Here is a 27739-nt window from a genome sequence, read left to right on the forward strand (position 1 = left end):
AGGACTACCTAAGTATGGCAAAGGAAAGGATATTGGAACCATTCTTTAAAAACCAAGATTCCATGAATGAGAGGGAGCCTGTGTAAGATGGTCTACTAAACGTGAATGGGTTTTGAGACAATGAAGTTTGGGTTCTGCCATGCTTAAGTAGCAAATAGTGTGCCTACGTACTGGAGAAACACAAGATTTTCATCATTTTTACATCTCAAAGGTCAGGAAACAATTTAAATGTATGTAATGACATGTATGTGGGTGTTGTTTTAAGTTTCTTGTTTCCTAGTCACAACTGAATAAAACCTATACCAGAGAAGTATCTTGTACTATATGCTTATGTGATCAACTGAAAATAAAATAGTTTATCTCCATTATACTCTTGTGATAGATTTCAAGTCTATGTTAAGTGAAGGAAAGGTTATGACACAGAACCATGGGCAGTGGGAGCTACGTAGTGAGATGGGGTGATTAGAAATGCAGGGGGTAGAATGACTAGGATATGAAGCACACTGAACAGTCTCAAGGTTGCTAACAGAGAGTTCCAGAATTGGGATAGGATTTGAAGGGACTGGAAAAGCCTAGGGAAGGATTGATAGGGAAGGTAACAAGGAGTTTTTAGAGGACAAGATGGCAAGCAACAGAGAGGGCCAGGTGAGACTGGGTAACTCACTCTTTTGTCAGTCAGTCCAGGTGGACAGTTTTCTCCAGCAACACTGAGAAGTTCCAGAATCAGAGGTGCAAAAGTGTCCAGAGGAAAGGGTTTTGTGGAAAGGCAGGAAAGAGTAGGCAAACCAGGTGCAGGTCTGCTCCAAGGATGGGTTTTTATTAACAAAAATAAGTTTTCTGAGAAAAAAATCTAAAATCTTACCTCCCTAACACAAGGGTTTCTTTCATTTTAGTAGGTTCCTTTCCATCTTACATCTATACCAAAGAAAACCAAGTTTATTTGTATCTTTCAATTCTCAACTACCCTGTCAAGGTTGCTCTCAAAAGCGTATTAACTCACATTGTCTGTACCAGTTTCTCCAGCACCAGCGGGCTAACTTAATAGCTTCCTTTCTTTTGCACTTAGTTGTCATCAATGACCAACACTTTTCTAGTCTGCTCTCATCTCCTTTTGTGTGATACGATCTCCTTTGCCATGATAAAATTTTAATAACGTGTGGAAACTCAATACAAGAAATCTGTGTCTCGCTCTTCCACCCAATTCTCCTTCAAGATGATTTAGCGGGTCTCCATCACCTTCTTCTCCTGTCTTACACCACCTGTCAGCCTACTGTCATGCTCCATCCCCCAACCCCGGGACACCCACCCATGTCACCATATGGCCCACACTCCACCCTTGATACTTAGGAGTCACAAACCTAGGGTCAACACCACTTGTCAAGGCTGAAACCCTGTACTCTTTAACTTACAGAGTTTGGCACAGCCTCTACCCGCCCCCCCGCTACACACACACCTTGGAATTCTCCCTCAGCTCCTCCTCTACTGCCACCTTCCCCCAACCAAAGAAGTTGGTCTGTGTTCAGTTTGCTCCCATTGCACAATATGTCTATTAAGTAATGGATTTCTAATCAGCCTTCCACTGGAGTCTGGAAGCTTCTCGTTTAACAGTTCGAACCACTTAATGAGTGTCCACTCTGTGCCAAGAATTGTGCAGATAACTGAGGGACGTGTATGTGCTCAGAAATAAACGAATGCTGAAGGCATGAAGACTGGGAAATATGGGTGAGAACTAGCCACATCCAAAATTCCTAATATTGACAATTGCAACTCAGCCCTTGTTATTTTCCAATCCCAAAGAGCAGCTGACAACAGGAGACCCCTCCGGGATCTTTAAGCACACCTGTGTTCTGGTAAGGGTGGAAATGAGTGTGTGAGACAGCAAGAAGAACACATTCGATGATTTTTAAATAGTATGAGGTGAGAGGTGAAAGGTCCAAGGTTGGAGAGGATCCAGAGGCAGCTCCCCAATCCTTGAGATCATGGTTTGGGAGACCAATTCCCTCACACAGGAAGATGCCACTCTGTTCTTCCACGCCTTTATTTAGTGACAGCAATGGACAAGAACAATGTCAGGCATAACAGACACCCTGACCCAGCACCGGGGGTGGCAAGCAGGCCCTGCAGGGCCATCGGCACATCCAGCCCCAGCCCAAGATCCAGTCTACCCAGGCCATGTCCCCGAATGGGCAGGAGGCTGTCTGTCCAGTTTGTTTGTGTGGATCAGTCTGTCTGAGTGTCTGAGCCGCTGTCTGCAGGGCCCCCCCATCCTCGGCACATGGTAGGGGCTGCTGGGAGCACAGCGTGGGATCCCCCGGTGGACCACTGGGCCCCGGTGCTGACCATGGGGGACAGGGCCAGGGACTGGAGGTGGCAGGGGGCCAGGCACAAAGTTCACTCCAGGGCCACATCCTACAAAAGAACCAGTCATGATCAGAGTGGGCTTGTGGCCAAGGTGAGGCCAGCTCTGCCTTCAGGCAGCTCTGATCCTCCAGGGTGAGCTTCTCGAGGCTTCTGTTTCCCCATCTGCAAAATGGCAATACCACTTCCCCTACCTCCAAACCAGCAAATTGTGACAATCAATGGATTCATTAATGAGTCTACAGACACTGTTCTAGACCCAGCAGTGACTGAACCCAGTCCTGGGGGCACAAGGAGCTACCCATCTCCTCAGCCCACCTGGGCACAAAAGGCTAGGCTGGGGAAGGTGCGTGGGGAACCTGGGAGAGGTGTGAAGGGAGGCCACGGAGGCACCTACCTAAGTGGGGTGACATCGAGAAGTCTTCTGGTGAATTATAACTGAAGAATTCATGGGCTGGGAAGGGCTGGCCTGGGAAAAAGGGGGTGTCCTGGGGCAGGGGGGGAAACAGGGGAGGCGGCGAGGGCTGAGGAATGGGGTAGGGGAAAGGTATGGGAGGGGGCAGAGGAGAAGGCTGGGGTGGGGGCAAGGCCAGCTGCTCCCCGAAGTCTGGGGGCTGCCCATGGCTCCCCTGGAACGGATGATCCGGCTCTGGCCAGTCCTCAATCCATGGGTCTAGGAATGGGATGGTTGTTTGTTTTAGGCCTGAGAGCCAGTTTGCCCTGAAATCTGGCTGTCCACATTTCTCTTCCCTCCTCTCGGAAAACAGGGCCACCAGGTGAAAGCACCCTCTGCATCCAACCCAGTCTTCCTCATTCCCTCTCATTTCAGGCCAAGTCCAGAGTACAGTCCTTCTTCCTTACCTTTCTCAAAGTCACAGATCTGCCTTTGCTCTGACTTCCTGCTCCCCTCTAGAGCCTTCTTCCTTTGTATGCCCAGCTCCTGTGTCTGTAACTTTTTCCTCTCCCAGCTTCTCCCCACAGACCAATAAATGAGCTTAAGAGGTCTTCCTTCTGGACAACGTGAGCTCTTCCTGTCATTCTCCTGTCCCAGCAGTCCCACGCCTCCCAAATGTCCAAAAGGGGTATTTTGACCATTTTCCATTCCTTCATCAATTGCTTCTGCCTCTTAACCCAACTCCACACCTTCAGCACTTTTCTGACTACAAGCAACCACTTCCTCTTTTCCTGACAGTCACGTGACACAGCCAATAGACTCTGTCCTCCCTGAAAGTGCCTCTGCTCTCTTTTCCTTTTTTTTCCTCCAGCAGCCCCTCTTCCCTTCTACAGCATGGCCCCCAATCTGCTCTCTCCTTTCACGGTCCACACTCATGCGCTCAGCCGGGCCCTGCTGACTCCAGATCTACTGCACATTTCCCCAGCACCTCAGAGGTCTGCTTGCACCAGACTCACCAATCACATCCTCCCACCCAACTCTTCCTTTTCACATTTCTATTTCTGGAGCTCCAAACCGGGTTCGGAAGACCTGAGCCACCACAAACTAGCCTTATAACCTTTAGAGCATCCCTCTCTTTGCTGAGGATTAGTTCTTCTCATCTAAAAAACAAGGAAACTGAACCATTATGTAATCAACTTCCTAATTCACCTCCCAAGGGCTCCAACTCCTGGCTACCAAGTCCTAGAAGTTCACCTCTATGACATTCCTGGTCTCTCTCTGCCCTCACACCCTATAGTGCTGCTACAAACAGCCTTCTAATATGACTCGTGCCCCCAACTCAACAAACACAATTCTGTAGGTGCTATGTACACAATCGTCCTAGACGCTGGAGCCAAAAGGGATGAGCTGGCAACACGGCAGGAACCTTGCTCTTTGAGGACATGATCCAGGGGGAACGCAGACATGGAAACAATCAGCCACCATGCCCCCTTTGAAGAGCAGGCAGGAACTGAAAGGCTGGTGACACCAACTGAGGGGCTTCTTTGCTTCTGCCACACTGCATGATTACCCTTCCTCCACTTCTGTCTTTCCACCCCCCACCCCCATGCCTAGCTAGAAACACCCCCATTTCTTTCCTATTCACCTGTAGGATAGGGGTCTTTTGACCCACTACCTTACGTGCTCAAAGGTTATATAAGCTCGTTCACCTACACAGAGATTTCTACATGCTAGACCGTACAGAACCAAAGCTCAGATCAGGATGTTGCTCCTGTGATCTCACTCTCCCCACGGGATGAGGAAGGAGCACTCAGGGGCCACAACAGTCCTTCAAGAGGTCCCTACTCCCCCCCGAGTACCTCTGTCCTGTTCTGTTTCTGAGCCCTGTGCTCTGTGAACCCCCTCTGCATCACTATCCTACCCCCTGTGGTAGGGCTCACCAGAAGGATAGTCACGCTTGGGCAGCTCCACACCCCAGGCGTCGGCCACGTGGGTCAGAAGCAAATGTGAGAGGTGGCGGTGGGCATGCTGGTCCCAGTGGACACCGTCTCGGTGACGGTGCTGTACCGCATGCCGGAAATGAAAGTGGAGGTCCAGGACATCAAAGCAGTGGTCCCCGGCCAGCGTTGCGCTGTAGAAGTTCCCTTCAACCACATCCCGCCGCAGAGACCCTGCCAGAGGCTGGAGCTGAGTAAGAAAGCGTAGCATCTAAGAGCCACACGATGAAGCAGGGTCGGGGAGGGAAGGCCCTCTATCTACCAGTCAGCTGCCTCCTCCCCCAACCTGAAGGGCCCCGGTCACTTGCCTCTGGCAAAAGGAAACCCCCAGTGACGCGCTCCCCCAAGGGCATTGCCATGTTCCACACCAGCAGGCAAGAGTCTGGCAACACCTGGTCCATGCGCACAAACACCCGCTCCAGGTTCTCTCGGTAGCTCTCCATTGAGCAGCGGCCATACCTGTTGGACGGCACACGCAGGGTGGGCGAGGGCAGAGGGTGGAGAGCCTCTGAGCCACACCTCCACCCCCAACCAGTATTTCCCTCTCCCCGCCGCCCCAACCTGGAGAGATCCCAGAGGCAGGAGTTGATGATCACCAGGTCCGGGGCAGGCCCGTATGTCAGCTCCTCCAGGACGCCCTCGAGGTACTCGGAGTAAACGCGGGTGAGGAAGTAGAAGCGCACAAGGTGGTGGCCAGAACCCGAGCAGAACTGGCGGACCTCCCGGTACTGTGTCCCGTTGTGCAGTTCGCCCAGCTGACCCCCAGCCACCAGTTGGTCCTGTTCAAAGCTCAGCTCCCCCTGCCCGCCCCCCCCCAACCCAGCTGGTCAGACCCAGGCCAGGGAGGAAGACCCTGCCAGGCGAGGGTCTGTGCCCACCCACCACTGGCATGACTATGGAGCTTCCCTCACCTTGGCTTTCAGCTGAGCAGCTGTGAGCAGGGAGTCCCTCTGGAGCAAGAGCACTAGGTCCTTGTACACAGACCGCTGGACTGCAGGGAGACAGAGATCCTGAGGCTAAGTCAGGCCTCACCCCACCCTAGCTCCTCCTAAGTCCAGGCCTCATCTTCCCAAGGTTAGGGCTGCCCACCACTACCTCTGTGGAGTGTTAACAGAGATAGGAGAAAAGGTAAGGTTAAAAAAATCCTGTATTACCTCCGCCTTCTGGCCACGCACCACCCTCAACTTAGTACGCAGCGACCCAAGATCACCTGGCAGAGATAAGCAGTCCCAGGAGACCAGGAGAGGGACAACACAATCTACTGCTCCCATACAAGGAGTCCCATGGGGGACTGTCAGGGAAAAAAATGCTGAACAAGGACGGGGTCAAAAATTTGACAGGCTACATCTGTCGGGACACCTGTGGATGGTGTGTGGGAAAATAAAAGAAAACCTACTGGCCTGGAACAGGCTAAGGGTAGAAAGAAATTTGGGATGGAGACAATGGGTCCAGTCATAGGAAACAGACTGAGGGTGCGAGGCTGGGTAGTGTGAACCTAGAAGGGCACTCACTTGAGTCCCCCAAGATGACCACGAACTTGTTGTGTAGCAGCTGCTGGACTTCTGAGGCCTGGAAGTGGACCATGGCGCTTCGCAGCGGGAGGCGTGGCTGCTCGTTGTCCAGACAGAAGACCATGCCGCCGCTGCCAATGACGGGCTGCGGGGAGAGGCCACTAAGCCGCGGCGCGCGTGGGGACTCAGGACAGGTCGGGCCCAGGGCCCGCTAAACGAGAGCTGCGCCGGCCCCTCCAGGGCTGCTCAGGGCTACAGGGGAGAGGTGGTGGCGGCAGAGGGGGACTCATGGTGGCGCGTGCCTCGGTGACACTTGGTACCAGAGTCAGGGGGTCTCTGGCCTGGGCACCGAGGCGCTTCCCGCGCGGCGCCGCCCTGAGCCCCGCCACGTGCCCGCCGCCGCCCCGCGCATGCGCGCGCCCGTTCGTGCCAATTACCGAGTCCCGGGGCTCTGCACCGTTCACCCGCGACCGGGGCAGGCCCGCACACCGCGCGCCTCGCCCACTGAGGGCTCCGGGCCTAGCCTCATGTTCCCGCGCCCCGAGAGGCCGGTCGGTTCTGCACAGCCCGCGCCCGGCAGAACCCGTGCGTGCCGGTTAGCCGTCGGTGCGCAGCCCAGAGCCCAGCGCTCTCCATGCGTGCGTCGCGGCGGCCCCGACGGCGCCTGGAGCTTCGGCGCCCCGGGCGGCGACGTTCACAGCTTCCACTTCCGGTCACCCATGTCCCGCCCTGCGCGACCCCCAGCGCCCGAGGGGACAAGGAGGCGGCGTGGGTAGCCGCGGCGGAGAGCAGGAGTCAGGGCCGGGCCCACCCGGGCGGGCACGAGGCCCGGGTGTGGGCGGGGGCGCGGCGGCGGCCGAGCGCAAGTTGCCCACAGTGGTGATGGCCGTGGCGGCAGCCTCACCACGTGACCCGGACGGGCGGAAGCGGAAGTGCCGGCCCGGAGCCCGCGGCCGGCGGGTGTCTACTTTGCGCTGCCCAGCAGCTGCTTGCACCAGCCATGGACTGCTACACGGCGAACTGGAACCCGCTCGGGGACTCTGCCTTTTACCGGTGAGACCCCCCCCCCCCGCCCTCCCGCGCGCGGTCCGGCTTACCCCGCTGGCCCGCCGACTAGAGTCTTCGGGCGGAGCCGGCGGCGCGCGCCCCCGTCACTGTGGGCGCTGGGGTCCGCCCCTCGCCGGCTCTCCCCCGGCGTCCACCACTTAACGCACAGCCGCCTAATGGCCAAGGGGCCGGGCCTTCCCCAGATCCAGGAAGGAAACTGAGGCAAGCACGGCGGTCACAGAAGTAGAGCAGCGTCTAACGCTGAAGCCCCGATCTGTCAGCCTCCGGAAGGATGCTCAGATCACGTTGAGGGAGGCGGCCTGCGGGTGACAGCGAGTGTTTAGTCTCCTGCGGCGAAGTGCTGCCAAAGTCAGACTACAGGGGCGCTCCGCGGGAGGCGGGATCGCACGGCGGGCGGGCGGGGTAACAGCAAACCCAGGCTGGGAGAAGGGGGCAAGTCGTTTGTGAATTCAGGAGCAGCGCGAGTGAGGACCCTCAGTTAGGGGTAACCCTCTCCTGGAAGTCGTAGAGTCCTAAACTATTGAAATGAAGTGTAAACCGGTCGCATCATTACCCTGATAAGGATTTTTCAATGGCGTCCCTTCTCTGTAGGTTAAAACACAAACTTCTTCTATTGGAACATCTGTAAGTCAGCCTCTGTTTGTCTCCAGCTCCATTTGCTCCTCTCCTACCCAAGTCTTGTATTCGAGTTGCACAGAATTGCAGGACTCCAAAACACCGCCATGTTTCATGGCTTCTCGATGTTTGCACCAGCTTTCAGTTCCTTCTGTGGGTACTGCCATTGCCCTCTTTATCTCACCGGAGAATTCTTGCTCATCTTTCAGGACTTGGTTCAAGGTTTCTTCCTGAAACCGTCGCTCTTCCAGTCCTAAGTCAGCTGACTTTCTTGGGCTTCATAGGGCCCAGTGTTACTTCTGTTATGAATGGTACAGTAGAGCAATATTTACATAGGTTTCTTATGGTATAAACTAAGTTCCTTGAGGACCAAGACTATGTTTATCTCTTTATGTCCAGTGCATTTTTAGGACAATGCCTGCTGTGTAGTAATCCCATAAAGTTTTAAGAATACTTTTGATTGCACCTAAAGGTCAGAAGATACTGCACTGGGGTCGTATTTCAGTACAAAATACCCTGTTGTGTTAGTGAAACTCTATACCATTTTTATTCACGTGTTAAAAGTTTTCAGCGTAATTTTTGATAACACAAAATGTTAGCTCTTAACACTTTCAAGATGGACAAATGCTTTGTGGCAATTTTTAGAGCTCGGTTGCTTTTGTTGTTTATTTATAATTATTATCTCTTGTAAATATGCATATACAATGTGAAAAAAATGCAAAAACTTAATGAAGAAGCAGTAAAGTCAGTAGGAAGTAACAATGATTTCAACTGTTTTTTTTCTTGTGGAGAAGGGATGTCATTTGACAGAAGTAGCCATATGACTTAGTGTTTACACATACAGCATACCCTTTTAAAAGTATGAAAACACACGTTGTGTGTTTTGAAAATACATATTGCCTACACAGGTTTGTTAAATCCGAGAATGCTGAAGACAAAAGACGTCATTACCACAGAGCTCCTGTTTATCACACAAAGTCTTAGCCTTGTTGATGCATCAGGAAAGTTTTAAATGAATGTAATTGTTGAGTATGTGCCATAGACATGACCTGTCTGGCTAGCCTCCCCTTCCTTGTGCTGTACTGCCAGAAAGGGTAAAGGTCTAAGCCTTTGACTTTTGCTAATGAATGTTGAGCCATTCTCTGTTCTAGACACTGTTAAGTATCTGATATGTATTAACTTGTTTGTTTCATGACCCCATGGGGTAGTTATCATTAGCCCCATCTTACTGATGGGGAAACTGAGACGCAGAGAGATTAGGTAGACAGGTTACCCAGCCAGTAAGCGGTGGAGGCAGGCTTTGAATCCAGTCTTTTAGAACCTTTAAATGTGTTAAAGCATAGGGTTGTTTTTGTTGTTTTTTTTTTATGTTTATTTATTTTTGAGAGAAAGAGAGCGGGAGCATGAGCGGGAGTGGGGGAGGGGCAGAGAGAGAGGGAGACACAGAATCGGAAGCAGGCTCCAGGCTCTGAGCTGTCAGCACAGAGCCTCACTCTGGGCTCGAACTCACAAACCCCGAGACCATGAGCTGAGTGAAAGTCAGATGCTTAACCGACTAAGCCACCCAGGTACTTCTTTGGTTTTGTTTTGTTTTGTTTTATTTTGTCTTGTTTTAACAGGAAAATATAACAGCATATTCTAGCTTCACCAGAGTGGAAATTTTTTTTTTTTAAGTTTACTTAAGGAACCTCTACACCCAATGTGGGGCTCCAACTCATGACCCTGAGTTCAAGAGTCGCATACTCTTGCAATTGAGCCAGCCAGGCTCCCCCAGAGTGGACATGTTTTAAATGCAACTATTTGGTTTTATTCATATTTGTGCATAGCCTTATGCCAGGATATGTTCCAGTAAGTGAATTAATGATAAACAAGTGGCAGGCATTGCTTTTCAAATCCTTTCTACAGGATAGGATACTTTTACATTGGAAGTAATGTTTTGGAAAGTTCACTGAATTTGGGAATGCAAGGAGAGGGAGTGGTTACTAGTTCCTATGGAGTTCCAGAATTTTAGCCATTTTTATCCTAAAAACCAAACTTGGATTGATCCCGTTGATTAATTTTGCTCAACCCTTTGCCAGGCTGTGTGTAAATAAAAAGACACTAAAGTGTCTTAGTGTGACCAATAAAAAGACAGACCCTGTCTACTCTCATGGAGCTTATAGCCAGCAGGAGAGATAGTTGATAACCATTAATGACTTAGTATTTGTTTAATCATAATCACCATAAAGAAGAGATATAGGGTCCTAAGAGAGTATATAGAATAGACTGGAGGTTAGAGGTAAAGAAAACTTTCTGAAGGAAATATAATTCCCCCATCCAGGGGATGAGTAAACGTGAGTGCAGGGACTGTGATGAAAAAGAGCATATACAAAGGCCCTGAGGCAGGCAAGACTAGGACACCCTCGATTGTCTAAACAGAGAGCCAGTGTGGCTGGATTGCCACAGGTGAGTGTTTGTGTGTGTGTGTGTGTGTGTGTGTGTGTGTGTGTGTGTGTGTGTAACTTCTAGAGGCATTAGGGAGGACAAGTTAGAAGGGACAAGCAAATATGGAGGCAAGGGAGACTGGTGAGGGGGCTGGAGGAATAGACGAGGGAGAAGTTGATGGTGGCAGTATGGTAGAAATGGAGAAAAGGGGATGCATCAGATATTTAGGGGACAAAATCAGAGGAGATTGTGATAGGTTGCACTCAGTAGGAAGGAGGTAGAGCAAAGAATTGAGGATGATTGGGGTTTTGGCTTAAGATAATGAGAAAGGAAGAGTGAGTTTTGTGCGGAAAGGGTTAGCTTGATTTGGGGCACATTATCTCAGGTACTTTAGAAACATCCCTTATGGTAAGGGAAAGGAGGCAAGATACATTATGTTCTCCTAAAACTCTTCTTAGAAAAGGGCTTGACTATTTTAGTAGGATTGCGGGGGGTGGGGGGGTGTAACACGTAAACATGAACTTTTAAGATTTTGTCTTTAAGTAATTTCTACACCCAATGTGGGGCTTGAACTTAACACCCCCGAGATCAAAGGTCGCATGCTGTACCAACTGAGCCAGGTGCCCCTAAACACAAACAATTTTAAAAATTGTGGTTAAATATACATAATATAAAATGTCCTGCCTTAACCATTCTAAGGTACACTCCAGTAGTAGTAAGTACATTGGTGTTGTGCAATGAATCTCCAGGACTTTTTCATCTTGCAAAATTGAAACTCTATAACCATTAAACAATAACTCCCCATTTTACCCCTCCCCCAGCCCTGGTAGCCACCATTCTGGTTTTTTTTTTTTTTTTTTTAATGCTTATTTATTCTTGAGACAGAGACAGAGTATGAACAGGGGTGGGGCAGAGAGAGAGGGAGACAGAATCCGAAACAGGCTCCAGGCTCTGCACTGTCAGCACAGAGCCCGACGCGGGGCTCGAACCCACGAACTGTGAGATCATGACCTGAGCTGAAGTCGACGCCCAGCCGACTGAGCCACCCAGGCGCCCCGCCACCATTCTGTTTTCTGTTTCTGTTTCTGTTACTTCCACCTCGTGGCTGTTGTGAATAACGCTGCTAGGAACATGTGTGTGCAGATATCCCTTCGAGACTGTTCTCAGTTCTTTTGGATACTGAATGGAACTGCTGGATTACATGTAATCCTGTTTATTTTTTGGGGAGGAATTCTCATACTTTTTTCCATGGCAGCTACACCATTTTACATTTCCAACAATGTACAAGAGTTCTTTAGTAGTATTTATTTTTGAGGCAGATTGGAATCGAAGGATTTCAGGGGTGATGGTGGGCTCTCCTTCGGGCCTGAGGATTTTGGAATAAGTAGATTGTTCCCCAAGGCTAGACTTGATGTGCCCCTTCCTCCCCAGTGGTTCTGTAGCCCCGCGTGGACCCTTGAGGCAAAGGCTGGAGATCATCTGTTTTCACACAAGGGCTCTTCCCACACTGTGGCGGACCATGCTTGGAACTGGGAACTTCCCAGGAGTTCAGCTGCACAGCCACAGGGATTTCTTCAGTGTTTCCTGGAGGGGGCTGGAACTGAGGCTGCAAGAGCTGCTAGGTTCAGTGATTTCCTGGTATTAGAATCCAGGGTCTGTTTACTGCTGCTGAGATTTCCCACTTCTGGAACCCGGGAATAGAGGAGAAATATGGGACTGGCCTTCCTCATTAAGGCTGTGGCTGTCCTTATAAAAGTCCATACCCCTCGGCTCTTCTGAGAAGCCGCTCTCCCTGCTGCCTTTCACCTTGCCTATCCATACCCCATGCCACCCTGTAGGCACAGCTTGAGTCATCTGACTGTCCCTGAGAAGGCTTCTTCACCTCAAAGCCTTGGGAGGTGGTCCATGTTTTGTTGTTCTTCGCTCCCTGACTCTTAATTCGTGTACCCCGTGGAGGGGCTCTGCCCTCTTCCCAGCTAGGTCTGTGCTGCCACCAGCCTCCTGAACCACATCCCCCACTGACTGATTGGACAGCTTCCTGGACATCCCAGCTCTTGCGACCTGCCAGGGTGACTTAAGTGGCCACCAGGCTTCATAGTTCCATGAGTTCTTCTCAAGTGACTTTATCTACGTTAGCCACCCTCCACCTGGTGCCTGTGTTCTTCCAGAACTGCTTTCCCTCTGAAACATTCAATTCACGCAGCTCCCTCTGTGACCATGAGCTCCTGTCTTCACTATACTCCGATACCTCCTAATACACCTGTCCTTCAACCTCATCGGGCTCCCCATCCCAGGAACCCTCTGTTCTCTTCGTATCATGTGCAGAGCCCCCTTCTATACACATGCCCCTCCCTGTCCAGCTTGGAGTGCAGCCATAGTCAGTCATTTCAGTTTCTTGCCTTTTCCCCAACAACTTTGTTCCTTTGTCCTTTGGCTGCATCTGCCTGGCACAGGGGCACCTCCCAGTGCACCAGCCACTCACCATCTCTACCCGCGCCCAGGCTACTGAGTGCTGCCAGGCAGGCCACAGACAGGCAGGGTGGGACTACTGCAAATTGTGCCCACCAGCCTCAAGTGGGCCCTCGCAGTCCTTTTATGTGGGGTCAGCCTACACTCATCACAAGGGCTCTACTTTTCCTTTAAAAAAATTTTTTTTTAATGTTTATTTCTTTTTGAGAGAGAGCATGAGCAGGGGAGGAGCAGAGAGAGAGAGAGAGAGACAGAATTCAAAGCAGGCTCTGAGCTGTCAGCATAGAGCCCGACGTGGGGCCCGAACCCACGGACCGCGAGATCATGACCTGAACCGAAGTCAGACACTCAACCAACTTAGCCACCCAGGTGCTCCGCTGCTTTTCCTTTTAAAAGATTACACAACAATTCAAATAATTTCGAAATATTGCAAATCATAGTCTTCTTGGCCCCTCTGCCCAACAGCTGACTTCACCTTGTGCTTCCCAGAGAACTTGAAGTCACATAGAAGGGCTAAGACTTCCCCCTACCAAACCTGCCAGCTGTCTATCCTGACCCAGTGAGGAGATGTGCCTGTCTCCCTGCCTTCCCAGAAACCACGCACCATCCACCCATGCCCTCCGTCAGCCACAGGGCTTCTCCAGCTGTTGTCCAGGACCCCCTGCATCAAGGTCACCTGAGATGCCGGCTACATTGAGCTTCTGTGGCCAAACCTACTCCATTATCTCTGGGGCAGATACTAGAAATGTGATCTGTATCTCCCCATCCTGACAAAAAATAAACTCCCCCGTTCCACAGGTCCCTCCTTCTCACCCCTTCTTTCTTCTCGCCGCTCTAGCCAAAGGTCTAAAGATTGCCATCTGTATTTGGTTCTGTTTTTTTCTCTTCCCACTGACCATTCGCTCTGGTCAGACCACCCTATTCTTAGTGACATCCTGTCACTTCAGCGGACAGATCTCAGGCCTCATCTGAACTTTACTCCCTGGAACACTGGTTAGAGATGAATCTTCACTTCTCTCGGAAATACACCTTAACCTTTTACTGTGAACATTTTCAAGTGTTCAACAAAGTAGAATAGTAGAATGAACACCCAGCACTATCAGTTAGGCTTAAAAATGTTATGTTACAATATTTGCTTCAGCAATTTGGAAGTTAAATATTTTATGGGCACCTGAGTAGCTTAGCAGTTAAGCGTCCAACTCTTGGTTTCGGCCCAGGTCATGGTCTCATGGTTGGTAGGTTCAAGCCCCCCATTTAGCTCCATGGTGGCAGGGTGGAGCTTGCTTGGGATTCTGTCTCCCTCCCTCTCTCCACCTCTCCCATGCTTGTGCTCTCTCTCTCTCTCTCTCTCTCAAAATAAATTTTTTTTTAAGTTCAAATATACATAAACGTAGTAAAAGTAATTTAGTGGATCTTCATGTACTCATCACCTAGCTTCAATAAGTATCAGCAGTTTGCTATTCTCTCTTCACCCCTTTTTAATATTCATTTTTTTGAGAGACAGGCAGACAGTGTGAGCAAGGAAGGGGTAGAGATAGACGGAGACACAGAATCTGAAATAGGCTCCAGGCTCTGAGCTGTGAGCACAGAACCCGTCACGGGGCTCAAACTCATGAACTGTGAGATCATGACCTGAGCTGAAGTCAGACACTTAATTGACTAAACCCCCCAGGCATGCGTAGGCACATCTTTTCAATCAAATACTTTTTCTGCTATATTTTAAAATAAATTACAGACATAACTTCAATGTGCATTACTTTTAAAAAAATGACAATTTTTTTCCTGCGAAAAGCAGTCTTTTCTATGAAACTGCAATACTATTTCACACCTAACAAAGTTAACATTTAAAATCATCTAACAACCAGTCCCTGCTCAGACTTACCCAATTGTCTTCAAAGTGTCTTTTTATGTTTTTTTATTAAAAAAAATTTTTTTAATGTTTTTATTGTATTTTTGAGAGAGACAGAGACAGAATGTGAGTAGGGGAGGAGCAGAGAGAGAGGGAGACACAGAATCCAAAGCAGGCTCCAGGCTCCTAGCTGTCAGCACAGAACCCAACATGGGGCTCAAACTCACAAACTGCGAGATCATGACCTGAGCCGAAGTTGGATGCTCAACTGAGCCACCCACGTGCCCCCAAAGTGTCTTTTTATAATCAGTTCAAATCAAGGCCTAAACTAGAATTACTCGTTTGCTTACCTGTCTTAATTAAGTCTTTCATAAACTTGACTATTGTTATCCCCACTCCCACCCTTACCTTTTGTTTTTCATGACATTGACTTGTTTAATAGACCATTGGTTTTATCTGGATTTGTCCCATTACTTCTTTGTGGTGCCTTTGAACTTGAACTGTATAATCTATTGTAGTCTGAATTTCCTGAAACTGTGTTGTAGATCTAGAGGCTTGAATAGATTCAGGTTGAACATTTTGGACAGAAACATTTCATGGGTGATGCTGTGGTGTTTATGCTGCATGAAATCTGGAGGCATCATTACATCGGATTGCCCACTCTGAGGGAAGTTGATTGACCAGTGGGTTCAGCTGCTGATGGCCACCCCCTCCCTTGCAAAGTCATACATAATCCGCTTGCAGGCTGGTCCCCCCAGGAATGGTGCCATATTGGGATCAGATATTAGTCTCTGCTATTGGCAGAGAGGTTAGCCACTCAACAGTAGTGTTAGGCCAGGTCAGCCTTGGGTAGGGAGGCTCCCAAGACATCTACCCCAAGTGAGGTTATCATAGGGTTTTCAAGCAGCCAAAGGCTAGTCTCCTTGGACACAGGAAGGCAACCTACTTCCATTGTTTGCAGGTTTCAGGATCCAATTATTTTCCTCATAAGAGCCATTAATTCTCACACGAGAAATGGTATGTTGATGATTTAACAACCCACACAATTAAATTTTGTGTTTGATTTTTAGCAGTGAGAGGCTGTGTGGCCACAAGAAAGAAGAGATTCTGTTAGGGCTGTAATGGAAGCTTTCTGCTTCTCAGACCATGACTTGAGCTGAAAGTTAATGAGCGCAAACTTGTCGTTTTCTCTTTGTAAATGTCCAAGTGCACTCAAAATAATCTGTCCCAATCCCCAGCCCTTACAATCACCATTACTGCCATACATTCAGGCCCAGAAGTCACCCCAAGGTGCATGTTTGACTTGGCATTTCACCACAGTAAACCGCAGGCTTGATTAATTGTGGTGCCACTTCATGCAGTAGGTGACTAGCATTTGTTTCCCTTTGCCGGGGAGCTCAGCACTGCCCTCGAGCCCAAGCACACAACCAAACCAATCCCCAAATCGCATCTTTAGGAGTCTGTCTTCTGCCACCACTCCCTGCACCAGGTTTATAGCAGTTTGGGTCCAGTTGGGAGACTTAAACTGAGAGAGTTTAATAAACACGAAGAATTATTAAACTGATAAAAGAGTAAGTATAAGGTAAAAGAAAGTTTTGTGTGAATCACCCAGGGCTGAGGGAGAGTACCCAAAGAATGACAAACTTGGAAGGGAATCCCCTCCCCAGGCTGGAATTCAGATCTTGCTGGAGAAAATAAAAATTGCAGCTCACTGGAGAGTAAAGTTCACTGGTTTGCCCGGACCACAGCTGGTCCCCAGTTGCTGGGCAAGCAAGAAGCAGCCCTCTGGAGTTCAGAAGGTAGGGGGACACAGGCGAGCTGCGGCTGGTGGCCAAGGGGGTGGGCATGGAATGGAATGGTGGTAATGGTGCAGAGAGGCAGCCGGGAGCACATGGTGTCTGTAAGCTGAGCCACAAGCAGTGGTTGGGTGCACAGGTGTGCGGAGGGGGTCAGTGGAAACCCAAGGGCACAGGCAGGGTAGCCAGTGGACAGGCAGGCATCTTGGCAGCAGAGGAAGTAGAGCCTGGTATGGGCAGGAGTCTAGGAGTGTGGTGTCTGGACCAGGGAGCCACGGGAAGGTGATTCCGGGTGAACTCCAACTGGAAGCAGTCAGGAGAGCCTGTTCTGCATCCCTCCAAGCGCCCTCTACTGAGAAAGGTTAAGATCACACTGTGGAGGAGAAATGCATAAAGACACACTGTCTGTTCTCACAGAACAGTGTCGGAGGGTGATTTTGGAGCTAAGTGGCAATAAATTGATAACTGGCGTGGTAGGTCTGTGTGAACATCTATTTTCCCATCAGATTTTCATGGAATGATTTTAGTAACAAAATGTCAAAAAATGCACATGGGTTATCAAAAATTCAAATAATGCAAAAGTCTAAAAGTTGGCAGTCCCCCAACATCCCTCCTTCATTCACCACCCTCCCCACAGGTACCCACTATCTCTGGCTGAATTCAGCTCCATGTCTCTGAGCATTTTTCCATGTGTTTACACACCTACATGTAATTATATGTAAATATGCTTGTCAAAGGTATGTGCTCAGTTTTTGTATAAAATAAATAGGTTAACATGGTTCCTACTGAGCTGCACCTTTTGTTGGTATTTAACAGGACATCTAGAAATCATTCATGTCCGTACACAGACTCAGCTTATTAATGGCCACATAATATTCCCCAGAATGGGCATCCCATAGTTTATTTAACCTGCACTGTACTGAAGGGGGTTTTTCTAGGATTTGGGGGAGAACTAAAAGGTCACTTGACTCTTACATATTTTTTATATACAGAATTTTTTTTAAGTTTATTTTATTTTATTTTTTTTTTTTTGAGAGAGAGAGAGAGAGTGTGAGCTGAAGAGGGGCAGAGAGAGAGGGAGACACAGAATCCAAAACAGGCTCCGGGCTCTGAGCTGTCAGCACAGAGCCCAACGCGAGGCTCGAACCCACGGACCGTGAGATCATGACCTGAGTTGAAGTCGGACGCTTAACTGACTGAGCCACCCAATATACAGAATTTTAATTTTTATGTAATAAAATCTATCATTTTTTCCCTTGATAATTTCTAGGTTTTCTGTCTTGCTCTGAAAGACTTTGCCATAGTTCACATTATAAAAATATTAGCTCATATTTTCTTAAGGTTTTTGTGTTTAGTTTTTAAATATTTTCACATAAAATAGTATGATTATAGCTCTTGACCATTTTTATTTTCTTTTGGTTTTATGTTCATTTTTGAAAATGACTCAGAGCCTTTCGTATTTTTAAGAAAAGTACCTCTTTTCCACATGTGTCACAGACATTTTTGAAAATCCCTTATCGTTGTCTTCATAGTTTGTCTTCAGTGGATTTTTTTAAATCTATGAAAGTTTTTTGATGTTAATCATTTTAATAAATAACCATTCAAGTGATTTAAAAACTCAAAGTCCCTTTCCCATCCCTGTCCCTATTCAACTGGATTCCACCCCGTCACCTACCAGTAACCAGTTACTAGATTCTTAGAAATCTTTCCAGAATCTTTTTTTTCAAATGGAAGCAGATACAAAGCACATGTATTGTTTTACCCCTTTTTATATAGAAGTTTACAGAAGTCCATTTTTATTTAGACTCATTTGTTGTTCTTTTTTTGTGACTTCTGGGTTATGTATCATGCTTAGAAATTGTTTCTATTTTGAGAATGTGAAAATAGCCAAGATTTGTTCTGATACGGCTTTATTTTTTTTTTAACATTCAAAGTTTGAATTCCATCTGGAAAATATTTTATTGTAGAGATTAAGTAATGAAATAGCGTTCATGGAAATTCTTTCCATATGGCCCATTGTCTCATTTCAAGTATCAATTTGCAACAATTTGAAATGCCATCTCTAGTAATGCTAGTAATGCTCAATTCCCGGTTCTTTTTCTGGACTCTTTTCTCTTCCATCAATCTATTTGCTTATTTCTGTGCCAAAACAACAGTTTTAATCAACTTTAGTTTTATATACTGTATTTGATATTTGGTACATATCTGTTGTTTTATTTTCAAAATATTTTTAGATATTTTCCAACATTTTCTGTTTAAGATATTTTTTTTTTTTCTGCAAATGAGTTTTGGAATCAGTTTGCTCTTCTAGTACCCGCCCCCCCCCCCCCCATTGGGAGAATTTTTATTGGAATTCTTGTGTACTCATAGATCATTTTGGGATGTTTCTTCATGTCTTCTGTGTCCTTTGATTTTTTTCTTTCAAATTTTTATTTAAATTACAGTTCATTAACATACAGTGTAATGTTAGTTTCAGATGTAGAATTTAGTGATTGATCACTTACACACAACACCTGGTGCTCATCACAGACGTGGCCTCTGTAATGCCCACCACCTATTTAACCCATCCCCCTGCCCACCTCCCCTCCAGTAACCCTAAGTTTGTCCTCTGTAGTTAGGAGTATTATTTCCTGGTTTGCCTCTCTTTTTTACCCCCCTATGATTTTATTTTGTAAAAATGTTTGTTAGGTTTATTCTTGCCTACCGTCATTTTATTGCTGTCATGATTAGGATCTTTTAGAGTTATATTTCTAATTGATTCTTGCTATGGTATAGAAAAGTTATTGGTATAGAAAACATGTAGGTTTTTGTTGATTGCCGTACTGAGCTCTTTTGTTCATTCTCCCATAGACTGCTTTGGATTTTCTTTCTTTCTTTCTTTCTTTCTTTCTTTCTTTCTTTCTTTCTTTCTTTGAGAGAGAGAGAGGGCACAAGTGATTGAGGGGCAGAGAGAGAGAGAGAGAGAGAGAGAGAGAGAGAATCCCATGAGGGGCAGAGAGAGACAGGGGGGCTGGAAGAGAGAGAGACAGAGAGAGAAGCGTGACTCACCCGAAGCCGGGCTCGTTTTTTTACCCGAGGTGGGGCTTGTGTTCACCTGAAGCGGAGCTCGAGTCATCTGATGCGGGACTCGAACTCATGAACTGGGAGATCATGACCTGAGCCGAAGTCAGATGCTTAACCAACTGAGCCACCCAAGCGTCCTGCTTTGGATTTTCTAAGTAGACAATCACATTATTTGTGAATAGAGCAAACTCACTCCTTCTCCAAAATAAAAACTTCTTTTTTTTTCTTAAATTATTTTGGCTAGAACCCCCAAAAGAATGTCAAATAGAAGGTAATGGTAGGCATCTTTCTGATTCTTATCAGGACGACTCCTGAAATGATACCGGAGGAAACACTCCCCTTAAATACTGCTTTCTCTTGGTTTTCTGGGATAGTGCCCGTTCCTTCTCTGTCCCCATGTCTCCACCTTGAGCCATCAAATGATGGCATGTGTCAGGTGTCCCACGCTGTCTTCACACAGTGTGCACTCTCTTGGAGATCCACATGTCTCAGATTGCAGCCATCTCATGCGGGCTTGTGATTTGTGTTACCTTGCATAAGCTGAGCGTTCAGAGATTGACATCTACCCAGGACTCTGTCCCCAGCTCTGGACTCACCGAAGAGCTCTTCTTGGATTTCTCTCAGCCACTGCTAACTCAATGCCTCTAAAACGGAGTTCATTATCAGCAAGTGTTGAGCTGGACCCCTGGCTACAAAGCCCACAACCTGATTTGGTGTTAAGAACCAGGCATAGAGGAAAGTCTGCCTGCCCTGAGAGACCCTCTCAGAGGGTCTTATTTCCTGCTGATGCAGGCCCAAAGCCAGCCCACCCCACCCTGACCCTACCTTAGTAGTCCTACCTGGATATTGGCTGCACAGCCGGCCTCCCGTGCCAGGAGCTCCTGCCATCCTCGGACAGGAGAACCACATCCTGCACTGCCAGCACCGTCTGCTCCCTCACCTGCAGTCCCTACGCAACTAGTGGTCAGTGGCCCTAGATGTTTCTGGTCATCACCCTCTCCCACCTGTGGGGGGCCTCGACTGCCTTGTGAAGGGCAAATGGAGGTTTTAGGGGTTCTTCTGGGGCTCACTCCCATCTGGAGGCAGGGTCATGAGGAGGCTAATCTCTGCTTGCCTCTGCACGGGCAGGAAATATGAGCTGTACAGCATGGACTGGGACCTGAAGGAGGAACTCAGGGATTGCCTGGTAGCTGCTGCACCCTACGGGGGCCCCATTGGTATGTCACCCGTCTGCCACTGCCTGCTCCGGGACAATAGGGTGGACTCAAGGTCCATGATTCTCGGGGGCCTTGCTGTCGGGTGGTTCTTGCTGATGTGTGCCACTCCGATTCCCCCCCACCTCTCACCCCCTACTGAGATGCTTTAAATTGTGGTTCTCCTGAAGCCTGCTTCATATGGGGTGGGCCTGGGGACCTGGGCAGAAAATCTCTTCGTAAACGACAGCACTGTTGAGGAACCCGTGGCGGAAGGAGAAGGCTGCCAGCGTACGGCCAGTGCTTGAGATCTATTCTGCTTCCGGCCTGCCTCTGGCCAGTCTGCTGGTGAGCATGCCTGACCCACCTTGGGGCTCGGCTGGGTCCATGCCCCAAGGACAGCCTCAGGAACCTCCCTCTCCTCTGCAGTGGAAGAGTGGGCCCGTGGTGTCCCTAGGCTGGTCAGCTGAAGAGGAGCTGCTCTGCGTGCAGGAGGATGGTGGAGTGCTGGTGTATGGGCTTCACGGTGACTTCCGGAGACACTTCAGCATGGGCAATGTAGGGGCCACAGGGGGCTGGGGAAAGGGATGCAGTCCGTGACTCTGTGGCCCCCTCAACCCTCGGCCCCTCTCCCCAGGAGGTGCTCCAGAACCGGGTTCTGGACGCCCGGATCTTCCATACTGAGTTTGGTTCAGGCGTGGCCATCCTCACCGGGGCCCACCGCTTTACTCTCAGTGCCAATGTCAGTGACCTCAAACTCCGCCGGATGCCAGAGGTGCCAGGTGAGCCCTGACATCCCCGAGACAGCCATTCAGTGCCCACAGATGTGCCTCCAGACTGTGGGGCCAACAGAGGCGGAGGCTGTGGGCTCTGGTCATCCTGAAGCCGTCCTCTTCCCTGGCCACAGGTCTGCAGGGTGCACCTACGTGCTGGACCGCCCTCTGCCAGGACCGAGTTGCACACATTCTTCTGGCTGTGGGGCCTGATCTTTACCTCCTGGACCAGTCCGCCTGCTCCGCAGTGGTGAGGGCCCCGGGTTGGAGTGGAATGGAAGGGGTGAGGGAGGCAGTGGGGAAGCTCGGAGAAATCAACATCTGGTGTCCCCCCCGGCCTGCCCCAGACACCTTTTGGCCTGGCGCCAGGAGTGAGCAGCTTCCTGCAGATGGCCGTCTCCTTTACCTACCGACACCTGGCACTCTTCACGGACACAGGCTACATCTGGATGGGGACAGCATCACTCAAGGTGTGATCCTGGGATGACACGGGGCACTGTGCCTTGTCCAGGAGTGATCTGTTAGGGGCAGGGGTGGGGCTTTTTAACCAGACTGGTAACTACTGAGACAAGGCCATGGTGTTCCCTGTGCCCTTTCAGGAGAAGCTGTGTGAGTTCAACTGTAACATCCGGGCCCCCCCGAAGCAGATGGTCTGGTGAGGATGGGGGTGTTATGCTGGGGTGGGCACAGCCTCGTTTCCTGAAACACCTGGATTCATCCTGTCCACTGGCCATGCCAGGTGGAGCTTGCATCTTGTCTTCTCTGCCACTGCATACTTGAGGGAAACCCCTGCCCCCGCTGTGGGCCCCAGATGCCCCTGGGAGCTGACAGCACAGGGGGAGAGGGAAGCAGATGTCAATCAGAGAACGGGATAAGGGGTAGCACATATGTGCAGGGCTCTACCAAGGCAAAGTGGTATAAGCAGTGATGTGGGAGAATGGGAGATGTGGCTGTACTGGCTGGCGGTGTCCTGTGTGTCCCAGATGTGCGTGATGCTGCCCACAGGTGCAGCCGCCCTCGCAGCAAAGAGAGGGCCGTTGTGGTGGCCTGGGAGAGGCGGCTAATGGTGGTGGGTGATGCGCCCGAGAGCATCCAGTATCCTTGGAGGACTGCCTGGGGACGGGGGTGGGAGGGAAGGAGAGGGAGGTTCACCTGCCTCGCCCCATTTCTGGATGCTCTTGGGAACCTTGACCAAGCTCAGGTTTGTGCTGGACGAAGACTCCTATTTGGTTCCTGAGCTGGATGGGGTCCGCATCTTCTCTCGTAGCACCCACGAGTTCCTACATGAGGTTCCAGGTGAGGCCCTCACAAGGGCACCATGTGACCCAGGGCAGGATCAGGTCATCGAGTGCTGAGGATTCCCTGTCCCACTAACCCGCACCATCTCCCTCCCCTAGTGGCCAGCGAGGAGATCTTCAAAATTGCCTCGATGGCCCCTGGAGCGCTGTTGTTGGAGGCCCAGAAAGAGTATGAGGTAAAGCCCTGGGCTTCTCCCTGGGCCCAAGGGTGTTCTCCTTTCCCTTCTTAATTGGCTCAGCCCTGTGCCCCTGGCTGGGCATGGTGGACTCAGCCAGGTGCCACTTGTCAAGAGAAGAGCCCGGGCTGGACACTGGGCTGGAGAGAGTCAGCTCAGGTGCACTGAAGTGTCCTCCGTGTGGTGATGGGGAGGCGCAGGGAGCCCTTACTCACCTCAGCCCAGGCACAAGTCAGGGTTACTATCCGGGCCCCTCGCTGGCAGTTGTGGGCTGATACGGGGGGGAGGTATGGGCACCTCAGGTGGACTGCAGGCTGAAGGGGTTTGGGCTTTGGCCTCTGCAGCCCCTCCAAACCAGCCCATGTGAAGCACAGTCCAGGGGACGGGGGACCAGACACGGGGTATTCTCTGTCATGGCACTCCATCCCTGGTACCCTTCCCCCACCCCCCAGAAAGAGAGCCAGAAGGCAGATGAGTACCTACGGGAGATCCAGGAGCTGGGGCAGCTGACCCAGGCCGTGCAGCAGTGCATCGAGGCCGCGGGACATGAGCACCGGCCAGACATGCAGAAGAGCCTGCTCAGGGTTGGCCTGCACAGCAGGGCTGCTGGGGGGCTGGTGCTGGGCAGGGGGTGTGCTGGCAGGAGGGGTGTGTGTGCTGGGGGGGTAAGATCTCTTGACCTCTGGCTCTTCTCAGGCGGCCTCCTTTGGGAAGTGTTTCCTCGACAGATTTCCACCTGACAGCTTCGTGCGCATGTGTCAGGACCTGCGTGTGCTCAATGCCATTCGGGATTATCACATCGGGATCCCCCTCACTTATAGCCAGTATCCTCAGGCCAGCTACAAGGATGTTTACAGCCAGTGGTGGTAGGCGAAGGGGAGGGACTGAAGATGCTTCCTGAAAGTCCTTGGCAAATAGGGCTTATCCCCCAGCTGGATCCTTAACCAAGTAATTTACAGATATAAGCAGCTCACCATCCAGGTGCTGCTGGACAGGTACAGCAAACCCCAGGGTTCTGGGAGGAGGGCTGTACGTGGGCAGGCGTCACAGCCCCTGCTGGGTTCTTGTGGTCACTGTTCCTCACCCGTTTCTCTGGGATCTGGGAGGCCTGAGTTATAGGCTGGGGTCAGGCTGCCCTCTCTATCCCACCTCACTCTTGTACCCTTTACCCCCTTGCCTGCCAGGCTTGTGTTGCGGAGGCTTTACCCCCTGGCGATCCAGATTTGTGAGTACCTGCGCCTTCCTGAAGTGCAGGGCGTCAGCAGGATCCTGGCCCACTGGGCCTGCTACAAGGTGAGGATATAGGGTGGGGTTCAAGGGCATTTAGGGGATTCCAGGCCCTGGTGAGGTATAGGAAATATGAAGTGTAGAGCTGAAGGGGTAGATCGTGATAGAGGGCAAGTGGGGGTGTAGGATGAAGGGTGAGATCTAGGTGTGTGTGACCACTCCCTCTATCTGCAGGTGCAACAGAAGGACGTGTCTGACGAGGATGTTGCTCGGGCCATTAACCAGAAGCTGGGGGATACGCCTGGTGTCTCTTACTCTGACATTGCTGCGCGGGCCTATGGCTGTGGCCGCACAGAGCTGGCCATCAAGGTGTGGGCGCCCAGCCCTGTCCAGATGCTCTGACATTGGTATTAGAGGCCACCAGGCCAGCTCCTTCTCTCTGTGCCTTTCTCCCCACCCCACAGCTGCTGGAGTATGAGCCACGCTCTGGGGAGCAGGTACCCCTTCTCCTAAAGATGAAGAGGAGCAAACTGGCGCTGAGCAAGGCCATTGAGAGTGGGGACACTGATCTGGGTGAGCAGGGTTTGGAGGAGGGCCAGGCTGGGGCCCCTGGGCTAAGCAAGGGGCCAGGCTGGAGTCCCTACATCACCTTATTGTCTTTTAGTGTTCACGGTGTTGCTGCACCTGAAGAATGAGCTAAATCGAGGAGATTTTTTCATGACTCTTCGGAACCAGCCCATGGCCCTGAGTTTGTACCGACAGGTGCGCCCTGGGCAGGGATGGGGCTGGAACCTCCTGAGCCCCTGAGTTGGCCTTGCTGACTGCCTGCCTGTCCATGGCCCCAGTTCTGTAAACATCAGGAGCTAGAGACGCTGAAGGACCTCTACAATCAGGATGACAACCACCAGGAGCTGGGCAGCTTCCACATCCGAGCCAGCTATGCTGCAGAGGAGGTCTGAGGTCCACGGCCGGGTGGGGCCCGTGGGCTGGGCTGTCGGTCAGGTTCCTTCTCCAGGGATCTAGGCCTCCTGGTACATGCCCCATCTGGTCCTTCTGCTGCGGGAGATTCTGGGAAGACGTGAGGCCAGGATGGTGGTTGGTCCCAGAGGAGCTAGCCTCCCCCCTGGGGACACCAGAGTGGTGCACCCAGAGGGTAAGGCTGGCCCTGGCAACCCTGGGCACAGGGACCGGGGAGAGAAGTGTACCCCAGATGAGGATGGCTGATTTCCTTTGTGCTGTGAGCTCAGGCTTCCCTTCTTGTGGCTGTAGCGTATCGAGGGGCGGGTTGCAGCTTTGCAGACAGCAGCTGACGCCTTCTACAAAGCCAAGAACGAGTTCGCAGCCAAGGTTTGGCTTACTTTCTTCTTTCTTTCTTTCTTTCTTTCTTTCTTTCTTTCTTTCTTTCTTTCTTTCTTTCCCTTTCTTTCTTTCTTTCCCTTTCTTTCTTTCTTTCTTTCCTTTCTTTCTTCCTTCCTTTCTTTCTTTCTTTCTTTCTTTCTTTCTTTCTTTCTTTCTTTCTTTCTTTCTTTCTTTCTTTCTTTTTATGTTTATTTGTTTTTCATAGAGAGAGGGAGAGGGGGAGCCTGTGCCAGCAGGGGAGGGGCAGAGAGAGAAACAGAGAATCCCCAGCAGGCTCCGCACTGCCAGCACAGAGGCTGATGCAGGGCTCAGCCTCTGAACTGTGAGATCATGAGCTGAACCAAAATCATGAGTCAGATGCTTAACCAACTGAGCCACGCAGGCTCCCCTCATTCCTCTTTTCTAAGAACCCCTTTTCCTCCTCTCCCGGTCTTTCCTCCTTGTCCCTGTCATCCCCATCCTGCCTCATCTCCATCCCAGGCCACAGAGGATCAAATGAGGCTCCTACGGCTGCAGCGACGCCTAGAAGATGAGTTGGGGGGCCGGTTCCTGGACTTGTCTCTACACGACACGGTCACTACCCTCATCCTTGGAGGCCACAACAAGCGCGCAGAGCAGCTGGCACGTGACTTCCGCATTCCTGACAAGAGGTGGGTTAGGGCAGCCGGCTGCAGATGGGTCCTGGGACCACCTGCCCATCCTGCAATACCTCCAAGCCCAGCTTCCCCGCAGGCTCTGGTGGCTGAAGCTGACTGCCCTGGCCGATCTGGAAGACTGGGAGGAGCTAGAGAAGTTTTCAAAGAGCAAGAAATCACCCATTGGCTACCTGGTGAGACACAGGCCGTCGTCCCTGTGCCCCACCTTCAGGCAGGGTAGTCCTGGGGAGAGAACCAGGCCCAGAGATAGGCAGGCAGATGGCCCATTCATGCATCTGTTCAGCTGTCCCACATAGTTAGCAGGTGCTTCCCGTGTCTGCACACTTGTGGGCCAGAGCTGTGGGAGAGCAGGCTGAGTTAGGACGCAGATGTTGGTGAGAGAAGGAATGAGCTGGTTTCTCCAAGGAGGCCCACAGCCCACACCATGTGCCTAAAGGGGAAGGTCTTGTTTGAGTAGGGGGTGGAGGGGCACTGGGAGGGCATGTGCGGGAGGCAGTTGGAGGACACCGAGGAGGTTTGTTTTCTGTGGCAGGTGGATCGGTAGGTGGGATAAGGGCAGCCATGAGAGAAAACACAGGCCCCGAGAAGTCAAGAGACTTCTATTGTGAGAGGGTGGCAGCGGATGGTGGAGCCTCAAGGCACTAACAGATCTGTGGTTTAGGTGGTTTCTGCCCTGAGAATGTTGAGATCACAACTGTTGCACATGTCAGGGAGGGGGTGGGATGGGGTTATATGTACTGAAGCATATATGAAATGCATAGGGGCAGTGTGCCCTTTGGACTTTTGCTCATAAGAGAGAGGATCTGACATACCTTCTCCTTCCACCCCTTCCACCCCTTCCTCTCTTAAGCCCTTTGTTGAGATCTGCATGAAGCAACACAACAAATATGAGGCCAAGAAGTATGCCTCCCGTGTGGGTCCGGAGCAGAAGGTCAAGGCCTTGCTTCTCGTTGGGTGTGTCATCTGAGAGCCCTGTGGGTGCTGGGTGGCTGAGCCAGTGGGCTGATGAGGGGCATGGTTTGTGCCCTTGGGCAGACCGACACCATCTCCTCTCCTCACAACCACAGGGATGTGGCTCAGGCCGCAGATGTGGCCATCGAGCACAGGAATGAAGCAGAGCTGAGCCTTGTATTATCCCACTGCACTGGAGCCACAGATGGGGCCACGGCCGACAAAATTCAGCGGGCTAGGGCACAAGCCCAGAAGAAGTGAGGGGCTCACCCCACACATCTCCTTGAGCTGTAGCCTTGGCCGAAGCGTCACTGCGCATCCAGCTTCTCCCCCAGAGCTAAGCTGAGGAGCTGGGGTGGGGTCGGAGCCAGGGGTCTGGATGTAAATAAAGTTGGGACATTTTAGAGTGCTTGTCGTATGCAGTCCAGCCTAAGCAAAAGCATGCTGGAAGCAGAACCATCCAGGTGCCTCAGCAGAACTCTTATGTGTTTGATTATTTTGGGGCTGAAGGGGGAGCTGCTCAGCAACATTTACAAGAGACTTGCTCCTCTCACTGTTACAG

At 50.6% G+C, this 27739-nt stretch overlaps 2 protein-coding genes across 2 annotated transcripts; one reads left to right on the forward strand and one right to left on the reverse strand.

Moving 5' to 3' along the window:
* Positions 1-2014: 2014 nt before the first annotated feature.
* PCED1A (PC-esterase domain containing 1A) lies at positions 2015-7181 on the reverse strand. The gene is made up of 8 exons (XM_027069708.2): positions 6698-7181; positions 6261-6405; positions 5661-5740; positions 5311-5549; positions 5058-5208; positions 4693-4939; positions 2756-3031; positions 2015-2409 (listed from the first exon to the last, which is right to left on the reverse strand). The coding sequence occupies exons 2-8, from the start codon at positions 6382-6384 to the stop codon at positions 2162-2164; spliced, it is 1365 nt and encodes a 454-aa protein (XP_026925509.1). The 5' UTR covers positions 6385-6405; positions 6698-7181; the 3' UTR covers positions 2015-2161.
* On the forward strand, positions 7156-27581 carry VPS16 (VPS16 core subunit of CORVET and HOPS complexes). Its single transcript, XM_027069706.2, has 24 exons — positions 7156-7313; positions 20673-20761; positions 20988-21085; positions 21167-21295; positions 21375-21519; positions 21645-21760; positions 21858-21980; positions 22110-22165; positions 22516-22605; positions 22712-22806; positions 22908-22984; positions 23437-23568; positions 23681-23808; positions 23944-23979; positions 24169-24277; positions 24446-24580; positions 24676-24784; positions 24876-24973; positions 25057-25164; positions 25481-25558; positions 26051-26220; positions 26303-26399; positions 27077-27180; positions 27294-27581. Exons 1-24 carry the CDS (start codon positions 7261-7263, stop codon positions 27436-27438), a joined length of 2520 nt encoding a protein of 839 aa, XP_026925507.1. The 5' UTR covers positions 7156-7260; the 3' UTR covers positions 27439-27581.
* Positions 27582-27739: the final 158 nt, after the last annotated feature.

This window comes from Acinonyx jubatus, chromosome A3 (assembly GCF_027475565.1).
Source record: "Acinonyx jubatus isolate Ajub_Pintada_27869175 chromosome A3, VMU_Ajub_asm_v1.0, whole genome shotgun sequence".
NCBI lineage: Eukaryota > Metazoa > Chordata > Mammalia > Carnivora > Felidae > Acinonyx > Acinonyx jubatus.